This window comes from Podarcis raffonei, chromosome 3 (assembly GCF_027172205.1).
Source record: "Podarcis raffonei isolate rPodRaf1 chromosome 3, rPodRaf1.pri, whole genome shotgun sequence".
In the NCBI taxonomy this organism is placed as follows: Eukaryota; Metazoa; Chordata; class Lepidosauria; order Squamata; family Lacertidae; genus Podarcis; species Podarcis raffonei.
In genome coordinates this window covers 55,743,406-55,753,987 of record NC_070604.1, presented here as the reverse complement: position 1 = coordinate 55,753,987, position 10,582 = coordinate 55,743,406, and the positions used below count along the sequence as shown (strand labels likewise).

General features: G+C 47.6%; 1 protein-coding gene across 1 annotated transcript; it reads right to left on the bottom strand.

The window, feature by feature from the left end:
• Positions 1-1,721: 1,721 nt before the first annotated feature.
• On the bottom strand, positions 1,722-3,080 carry DHRS1 (dehydrogenase/reductase 1). The gene has a single exon (XM_053381752.1). The coding sequence runs from the start codon at positions 2,820-2,822 to the stop codon at positions 1,833-1,835; it is 990 nt and encodes a 329-aa protein (XP_053237727.1). The 5' UTR covers positions 2,823-3,080; the 3' UTR covers positions 1,722-1,832.
• Positions 3,081-10,582: the final 7,502 nt, after the last annotated feature.

Sequence of the window (10,582 nt, the reverse complement as noted above, 5' to 3'; positions counted from 1 at the left end):
TACAACTTCCAACAGTGATTGTTATAGAGTGTTGCACAGCAAAACGCTGGAAGCAAATATTCAGAAACTGGCCAATTGGATAAAGAAACCTCTGTAGGGTACATGTAACATCATTGTGAAGCATTAACCAGATCTGCAGTTGGTAAGGGATAGTTTTATCCCTTACCACTACAGTCACTTGCTTTCTTCCCAAAACTGACAGTTTGAGGTCAGTGCCTTGGCAGGCCAAGCAAGGGGGATTGTGGAAGGAGATTTATATTAACTGGTTTTATCAGTATTGGTTTTCTAGATGGGATACAAATGTCATAACATTTTTTGCTAATGTAGTTATTACAAAACCAAACCTGGATGTAGACCAGCTATCGTTGGAACCAGTTTCTCAGCATCCAATCAGAGATAAAGGGAGAGTAAAGTCCACAGCAGCTGTGTCATGTCTACTATTTAACTGAAACTTTTATCATTTTCAAAAGTAGTTGGTATTGGAGAGATTAGATGTAACTTACTTTTATTATTGCAAACATATCACCAACCCAAAAAGAAAGGGTGGGGGAGAGCAGAGGGCACACACAATCTAGATAAAGAAAGGTGAGTGGGAAAGGTTTTGTTTCTCACCACTATTAAAATGACTTCTACCTGAAGTTGCTTTTATTTTTTTCTAATGGGCCCTTTAGGGTGCATGTAATGGAGTTACCCCAACAAACTCACCTCTCTGTTCCTTCATCTCTTAAAGTAACACAGCAGACCCTCAAAAGTCTGAGGCAGAAAAATGCTGATATACCTTAGCCCCTTTCCTATGAAAAGCAAAGAGCAGAACTGAGGTAGAGTAAGGGTATGACAAAAGTGGGAGGAATCTCTTTGTATTTGCATGGCTGGAATATGTCCTTCAACTCTGATGATGTGTTCATGCTTTTCTGGATGGATGGAGGAGATAGGAATATGTTTGTATGTAAAAGGCAAAAATTAACATCAAAGTTAAATTTATATTGGCTGCTTTGCCCACCTTTGCCTATTGCCTGTTGCCCTCAGAAAGTTGTCTGAAAGAGAATGTGGCCCACTGGATGAAAAAGATTCCTCACCTCTAGTTAAGAATGCCTCACCTCTGTCTGTTCCAGAGTACATCTTTTTTCTCAAGAAGCCTAGATATGCCTTTTTAGAATTTCACACATCTTTTGAAATGAAGCTTAAGACATTGCAAAGGGTTTTTTTTAACCCATACCAATGCATATATTAGAGCAAAACATAGGGTGTGTACTCTCTGGATTACCTGAGCAGTTTGTGCATTTTCCCAGAGTGCAAAACTATCTTCCCTTCAGTGGGATGATCTTCCAGATCTAAAACAGTGCTTGCTCTTCGATAAAGATGCAGTGATATCACCAGGCCCCGTGTAGAAAATTTAGGGGCGGGCAGGAATGGTGCGTTTCACAAGTGCAAAAAATTGGGGCAAAGTATTGCCAGCTATGACAAAGTCTCTCAGAGCAAATGCATTTAATTGCAAAGTAGCTTGTTTCAGCTACTTCTGTCACATCCAAAATACAGGAATGATGAAAGATGCACCCCCAAGTGTCCAAACTTGGGCTTATAATTGAATACAGAATTATAAGGAAACTCGTTAACAGCTTTCTATCAAGCACAGAAAGAAGATATTGCAGAAATCAGTCCTTCCTATTAAGAGGCAAATGGAAAACACTTTTTAAAATGATTTCAAATTTGGAAGTGCTTTCTATTGCAAACAACTGTAATAATAAAATAGTTAACGCACCAGCCAAATAAGTGTCAAATTGAAGTTTTCAGCAACCGGAGAAGGTTAAAGGCATAGCTGCGCAATATACCTCTTAGGCTTGTTTTTTTGATTTAAATTGAGGCGGCTGGATGGGTGGGTAAACGGAAAACTTGCTAGAATAGAGAGCGAGAGCCCACTTGGGGATGGTGATGAACCGAGGTATGAGGCGGAATAAACCGGCCAGTTTGGGCATCAGCTCCGAGAGGATGTCCCGCACCGAGAGGTAGTTGAAGACTTCCCTGCCGTCCACATCCTTGAAGCCGTAAAGGCGGGCGAGGTCCGGGTTGAGGAGCACCTTCCCGCTGTGGCGCATGACGCGCGGGTCGGACGCCAGGCTCACCACGCACTTCCCGCTCACTTCGGGGGTCTCTCCCATGGAGGCCATCTTCTCCTTCAGCTTCGCCATCATGGGCCCCGTCCTGTGCTCCACTTCCTTCGCCAGGCTCTCGGTGCGCACGAAGCCCGGCCACAGCGCCACCGAGGCCACGCCGAAGGGGCGCAGCTCGACGGCGCAGTCGGCGGCCAGGCGGTCGCAGGCGGCCTTGCCGATCCCGTAGGGCACGTCGAACATGTAGCGCAGCCCTCCGGGCGACGAGATGGTGACGATCAGCCCCCTGCCGGCGGGCACCATCAGCCGGGCGGCGTAGACGGTGCAGATGTAGTGGCCCCGCAGGCCCGCGTTGTTGATCTGGTCCCACAGGGCCGTCGAGCTCTCCCAGAAGGGCAGCCCGAACCCCTCCACGATGGAGCCCACCCCGGAGAAGGCGTTGTTGACCAGCACGTCCAGGCGGCCCGCCTGCTCCTGCCGGACGCGCTCGAACAGCGCCACCACGTCTTCCTCCCGGGACGAGTCGCACACCACCGGCACGCACTTCCCGCCGCGGGCCCGCACCTCCGTCGCCGCCTCCTCCAGCGCCTCGCGGTGCCGAGCCGTGATATACACGGTGGCGCCCGCCCCGGACAGCTGCAGCGCGATACCCTTGCCGATGCCTCGAGAGGCGCCCGTCACCACGCACACCTGCCCCGACAGAGGCTTGGCCATGGCGGCGAGGCGAAGCGTTGCCAGGCGGATGAGAAGCGTGCAGGCCGCAGTCGGGCTGGAGCGGCGGCAGCGGCTGTCAAAGCTGCAGTGCCGGTCTGGACGGTTGGGGAGCTCGGCTTAAAGGCCCTCCTCCTCCACGCGGCTCCTCCCGCGAACAGGCAGGGCGGGATCGGGCGGCGGGGAAGGCGCTGAAGGCGCGCGCGCGCGCCGTACGCGAAGCTGCATTTCGCCTCCCCAACGCGGCGCTCCTTCCACTTTCGCTGCTTCACCCACCGCTCTGCCCGCTTACCTGAGCCTGCTGACCAATGTTTGCGGAGGTGACAAGCCTCCCTGCCAAAGCGTGGGGAGTAACCCGCCTTGAAACAACCCGCAGTGCTTACTCCTGACAGGTCTGCCGGATTTGTGTATCAGCTAAACAAGCTATAGCTTAGGGCCCCATTCTTTGGGGCCCAAAAAAATTTTAAAGGAAGAAAAACCTGGATGTACATTTCCAAAATATAAGATAAAAAACAAATAAAATAAAAGCTACATACAGCAACAGTGTTTTGTGTTGTGTAGGCTTCTGAGATGTAAGCTCCTGCTCGCCTGCTCCCTAAAATATCACTGGTTTGCTCATTTCTGTATATAGGGTGCCTACATTCTGCATGGACTGGTTGCATGGCAACATGTGCAAATGGCTTTAAGATAACTATTAGGTCCATAAATTATCAAATAGCATATATTCAACACAAAAAACAGCAACAATTTGTTGTTGACAAAGGACAGCTGGACATATAAAGGGCCCCATTACCTTCAGTAGCTTAGAGCCTCATCAAACCTAAATCCAGCCCTGTTCCCACCACAAGTGAATAGTAAAGAGAACCCACAGAAGTGGCGCTGACACAAAACCCCACACATACACTAAGTAGAATAGAAGCATTGCTGCCTGACGCCACCCCACCCACCACATTCCCCCTCCACCTCTTTCCCCCTTTTCATCCTAATGTAACACAAATGTCTCAACAAGTGAAACTGATCTGTAGAAAATGTAACTTGAAAAAAGAGACATTGCAATACTTTTGTAAACCAAGAAATATTTAATAAAAAATGCATTTTTTTTTAAAAAGCAACAACCCGCAGTGTGAGAAAGGCAGAGAGTTTCAGTGTAAATAACAGACTACTTATGAATTACTACTTGGAGCCAATACTTTGCTTGAACACCTTGTTCAAATCAAGGTGGATGGAGGACACAGGTATGTGTTAAAGGCAAAAATTAGCATCCAAGTTAAATTTAGATTGGCTGCTCTGCCCACCTTTGCCTATGGCTTGTAGTCCTCAGAAAGGTGTCCAAAAGGGAATGCAGCCCATCGGATAAAAAAGGTTCCTCACCTCTAATTAAGAATGTAAAATTGAAAATTCAATAAAAATTATTATAAAAACAAACATTCCCCCAGTTGCCTGTAAATGACAGGACACTTGCTTTTATAGTCATTCCCTGGAAGGGAAGCAAACAGTCTCAGTACGGTAGTGGTTCCCCTGCATTTTGGTTTGGTGACCCTCTGTAAGGTGTGTGCCCGTGGCAGACCAGCCCCTACTTCATTGGGAGCTGGAGATTTGGCAACCCAAAAAAGGCACCCAGCACACACTCACCTTGTACCCCAAAGTCCACATTTCACATGAATTTGGTGAGAAGAAAAGGCATTTAAAGCTTGGTTTTAGTTAGAAAGAAGGCTATCTGAGCTCTGTCTAGATACCTACGCTCCCAATGATGCAATATTGGATTCAGGCCACAGGCCTGAAGGGGATTTCTGTTGCCCCAGAGCAACCATGGAGGTGTACAAATCCCATCCCTGCGTTTTGGTCAGAGCTGCTTCACAGACAGAGTTGTATTCCATTCCTTACGCCCTTGAGCCTAAGAGAAGCAACTTCTGACACATGCTCTTTCTTGTAGCAATAGGAACTTTTTCTCTCTTTAGAGTTACAAATGGGTAAGTTTTAATAATGAATGCTACCATGCAGCCCCATAATCTCTCTCTTTTCTTACAATAAAATAAAGCTTTGCTTTAGTTTGGGTTTGGATCTACATCTGGGTTATATGCATACCATTCAGGTAGATTCAATGACCTGGTTTCTCACTTGCAAAACATCCCTCTCCTCTTGAGGTGGTGTGTTTAAAGGGATATGCATTTTGCCAACAAGTAGGTCAATACGAACTTTGATGGTAGTCAGTCCCAGATAATTATTGACACACAGCCTGCTACTTAGTTTCATCCCCATAACAGTCATTGCTGGAGATCCTGACTCACAAGGATTTATGTACTACTAAATGGTATCATCACAGACATTGCTTCACCAACAAGCTAAGGATACTCAGTTGGTAATGCAGCAATTTTCGTAGCATGAAGTCAAAATCTGGGTAATCTCATTTCCCAAGAATTGGCTTTGAGGATCCTAGCAGATGACAATGAGTTGATCTTTTTGCATAAAGACAATTTTGTGACAACAGAGTGGCTTCTCTGTTTCCAAGTAAAATGCACTTGTGCTGTGATGGCACTGTAAAGGGAAGTGGAAGTATATATATTTTTAAATAAAAAGAAAGATGACAAATACTGCTGTATCTGATAACAACAGCCACAACAAAGCACTGGGTGCGTAACTGCAGCTTAGAACTAAGATGTATGTTATGATAATGACAACCCAAGATATTAGCAGGGATGAAAGACATAATCACTGCCAAGTGCTTTACACATATTAAGTGTTACATATTAACATAATAACAATAATTGTTGTTGTTGGCATCTGTCTGTCTCTGGAGGCAATGGAGGAATGTGCCTCTGCAGGTGAAGTCAAACTGTTGGAGGGTTACATGCCATGGCAGGACAGAGTCTCAAACAATAACATTGACCACACCTTGGCCTGCAATTACAGTATATGAAGAAGCTTCTTGAAGAAATGCCACTGAACTTTATTTTATTTTAAAGAGAATTAAAGAGGGATGAATTGCCTACAAGAAATCATGGAAGTGATTTCAGTATTCATGAATAACCCTTGTGCTTGGGTCTACTCTTGCCCTTCATTGGAAACATAATGAATCTAGACAAAGCAGTAAAAAGACAGAAAACTTAAAAGAGTTGGGAAAGGGTTTAACCCAGCAGAAAATAAGCGAGAAGGTCCTAACAAGGCCCCATCAAGTGTGTGGGTCTACCAGGAGAGAAATGCACATACAAAATGGCAGCCAAGTATTAAGAACCTGGAAAATCACCCCCAAGCAAGACCTAGGAAATTTCTGACCTGATGGCCACAGGGCAAGCAGAAGCCCCAGCAGACCAAACACGCAAACAGCACCCAAAATTATGTTGAAGAAGAGGAGAAAAACAGGATATGTTGCTTTTTCATGGCAAATCAGCAGGAGCAGGCAGTGTGTCCAAGGTTGTTTACTGGTTTTATCAGGTGCAAAGGTTGCCCTCCTTTTGCTCTCAAGAAGGGCCATTTTGAGCTGCAGTTACACACCCAGTGCTTTGTTCTGGGGGAAACCATTTCTGCACGGTTGCCCCTGTAGCAGACCTTTTGGGGAGACTCAAAGGATCCCTCGGGGGTTAGGAAGGGCTCCAGCCCAATTAGGCTCAGTTTTCTCCAGTCTTCATCTTTTATACTATGCTTTAATTGCTGGTGCCAAGTTTCTGCTTGAAGGTTTTTTCGGTTTCTGTATTCTTTGTTAGGGATTCAAACCCTGCCCTCCCAGGTCCTAGTCCAACACTCTAACCATTTTGCCACACTGGTTGAGGAAAGTGAGTCTTGAGCCCATTTATCTCTTCTCCCCCTTTTTTTGGGTTTCCCTCTTTTGATTATGTAGTTAAAAAAAAAAGGAAAGGACCCCTGGATGGTTAAGTCCAGTCAAAGGCGACTATGGGGTTGCGGCACTCATCTCACTTTCAGGCCGAGGGAGCCGGCGTTTGTCCACAGACAGTTTTCCAGGTCACGTGGCCAGCATGACTAAACCGCTTCTGGCACAACGGAAAACCAGAGTGCATGGAAACACCATTTACCTTCCTGCCACAGCAGTACCTATTTATCTACTTGCACAGGTGTGCATTCTAACTGCTAGGTTAGCAGGAGCAGGGACAGAGCAACGGGAGCTCACCCTGTTGTGGGGATTCGAACTGCTGACCTTCCGATCGGCAAGCCCAAGAGGCTCAGTGGTTTAGACCACCGAGCCACCCGCCTCCCTTAATGCAGTACACATGGTGTGCAGCACTCAGGGATAAGTGAGGGTCCACATCCTCCCTCTCCACCCAGATGGTAGCTAAGTTGGTCTCTGTGTGGCAAATTTTATGTGGACCGTGCTCTCATCACGGGCGGGCTGCTTGATCTCATGTTCAGTTTGGAAATGCTTTAGTTCCTTTCTGAAATGGGCACTCAGAAGCTGGTTGGGCTTAGACTCGGCTGCCCATTATTTAATCACTATTTTATTTGTTGGCAGCACTGGGCCCAGTGACTGCCAACTCTTCATAAATAGTTTGCACGGAAGCTGACGGTGCAAAACTGTGGCCCACCTATTGCCAAAGGGAGTGGTCGGAAAGATAACACAAGCACAATTGAGATACATATTTATGGCTGCTGCGATCAAAAGTTTTGCAATAGCAGTTGCAAAAGAGCTGTGGGCCTCTTTCCCTCTAGCCAAACTTGGGATGCTGCTTGTTTGTGGCTGCAGAAAACTTGGTAGGTAAAGCAGTTCTCGAGACTGCAGCTTGGTATTCATTTCCATCACTGTATCTGCATATCGCGCAGTGGCAGTGGGAGGCCCCATTAGCTAACGTGGTACCTCAGGTTAAGAATGGTTTCAGGTTAAGAACAGACCTCCAGAACGAATTAAGTACTTAACCTGAGGTACCACTGTACATGGTTCTCCTCTCCATTTCTTTCTCACAAAAACTCTTTGAGGTAGGTTAAGCTAAGAATGGTGACTGGCCCAAAGTAACGCAGTGAGCTTCATGACTGTGTGGGGATTCAAACCCTGAATAATGGTTGTGCAATCAGTGGTGGAAGAACCCTCTCCGGCACCCGGGGCGGGACAGCCTGTACAGAGTGTGTCTGTGCAGCATCCCATACAGAATACGCATGCGCAGCGACTGTATGGGCTGCCGTGCATGTGCACTCTGTACAGGATGCCACACATGGGCAGTCCGTACAGGATGCCGCATATGTGCACTCCGTATGGGCTGCTGCTTGGGCGTGGTGGCTGTATGGGCTGGCACGCGAGCGGCATCCTGTACGGAGTGTGCATGTGTGGCACAGCCCGTACAGACTGTGCATTTGCGGCATCCCGTACGGAGTGCACACCCATGGCAGCCCGTACAGTTGTCATGCGAGAGGCAGCCCGTGTGGATGCCCGTAAGGACAGCGCACAATAGCGGCAGCCCGTACAGATGCCGCATGAGTGGCGCCCATGCGGACTGCTCGTGCCCTCGGCTGCTCTACAGCTGGGGGAAGGCAGGGGCCATCTTGTCACACCCCCCCCCCGAGTAGCACCCAGGGCAACCCACCCCCTCCACCCTGTCAGCATCGCCCTTGAGCCAGTGCCACCGACTGGACTCATCCACTTCAGCCCCGACTGGGCCAGGCGAGCTGGGTAGCACTTCCAGAGACCACCTTCTGCACAGGAACAGGTCTAAGTGCTGTGGACTCACAACTCAGAGTTGTGAGCACCAGATTCACTCCAAAGACAGTCGTTGCACAGCAGAGTATAGCAGAGCATAAACCACTCAGAGAACAGCTCTGTAGAATAACTACTTTTATTCTATCTACAACTATCATACAAACTATATACAGAGCTAAATGGAGAAGCTGAACTGCACTGAGTATCTGCAGCTGCTCTTAGCAGCAACCTTATCTATACAGAGATAACTCTCTCTCTCTCTCTCTCTCTCTCTTTCTCTAACACTCGGTCTCTCTCTTTGATGTGAGGCTGGAGCGGAATAAGTAGTGAGCAGAAACCGCCCCCCTCTCTCTGGAGAATCAGCAGAGAACATCAGCAGATTCTTTGAATGGGAGGGGTGAAATCTCCTCACACACCCCACTTCATACGCCCCTGTGTGCAATTCAAGTGAATTTCTCTGAACTCATTAAAAATTGCCTCACAAACATTTTAGATGGAGAAACATTCGATTCCAATTGGAGGTGCCGGGCTTTGGGAAGGAAGCGTGTAGCTCTGGAAAGGTCCTAGAGCCCTCCAACCTCCTTTCCAGAGCTGGCAAAGCACTAGCTAGGCTTTGGGAAAGAGGAGAGAGGACTCTAGGACCCTGTCACAAACCTCCTGCCTCCTGCCTCCAAACCAGCACCTTGCTTACCAAGTTTTGAGAAGGCAGCACGAGGGCTGAGAGGGGGGCATCAAATATTACTGAGGGTCACCAAAAAGGCCTTAAGGGCTACATGTTGGACCACCCTTGTCTGGGAGCCTTCTGCCACAATCCTGCTCTCTGTATGATTAAGCAATAAATAATATTCATGTGCAGACTTCATATTTCAAATGTGCTGCAAGCAAAAAGGAAAACATTGTATTCTGAGTGAATAATGTGGATAAGGTCGCACTGGTCCAGCAACTGCTTGTGGATAAGTATAGCAGAAGGGGAGGGAATGAAACATACAACAAGCCCATGAGAAATCCTCCAATTTATCACAAATACCATTCCCCTCTCCCTGCATACGTTCTTTGAGGAGGTATAAGCTAAAGGACACCATTGGCAGGAATGGCTAGAAGGACCACTATGTTCAGTTGGCTTTACTCATTCCTGGGAGGAAGTGCTGGGAATGGCAGTACTTTCTGTTGGACTGTACTCTGTGGGGCTCTGCAGGCAGGGCCCTATACTCACAACCCCACACACTCTATACTGGCCTTCGGCAGCTATGGTATTTCATTTTGGTGGATCCGTCTCTTCTGCTGAATTTATACTGCATTGTTCCATTTGTAACCATCTGACTTGTTTTAAAATTGTATTGGTGTAATCTTCAACACCTCCCTTTCCATGGAGGCGCAGATTGCAGCTATAACAAAGGTGGCATTTTTCCATTCTCCACCAAGCTAAGCAGTTGGCTCCTTACCTCTCTCGCCCTGACCTAGCCACTGTGATCCACGCGACGGCATTGTCAGTCAGGAATGTCCAGAGTGAGGAATTTACTCTTCATTGGCAAAAATATGCTTACAAGTTAGGCAAAGCATATCTATCAGTCCTCCATCTCAGCTACTTGTAGGTTTGCGCTGGATGAGGCACTTGCCAGAATGGAGAGGCCCTGTCCCCAACCTTGGTTTATGAATCTCCCCTACCCAAGCCGCGCACAAGCAGGCAATGACTCCGCTTGTGTGTAACCTTCTGCTCCTCCCACTTCAGTCCTCTTCTGGACCTGGAGATTGGAAGAACATGATAAGTGGGAGCAGAAGGAGGAGGCATGAAAACCCTTCACATTCCAGCAGCCTGATCTGCCTCTGCCTCCTCCTGCGCCTGGTCTTCCCTCTCCAATCCTGCAGCTTCTCCTGCCTCCCACTCTTGTCTCCCAGCTGTTGCAGATCCCCCCAGTTCAGTCTCCAAGCCGCCTTCTCCTGGTGTGCCCACCCATCAGAACCCAGCCACCGCTCCTCAGTGTCCAGTCAGCCTCTGACAAGCACCAAATAAAATAAATGACAGCATGGGGCTCTTCCAGCCAGGCACCTTTTTAAAAGGCACACAATCTTTGTATGTACAAGAATGCAATGATTTTTCCAAACAAAGTGAATGGAAACAATAATT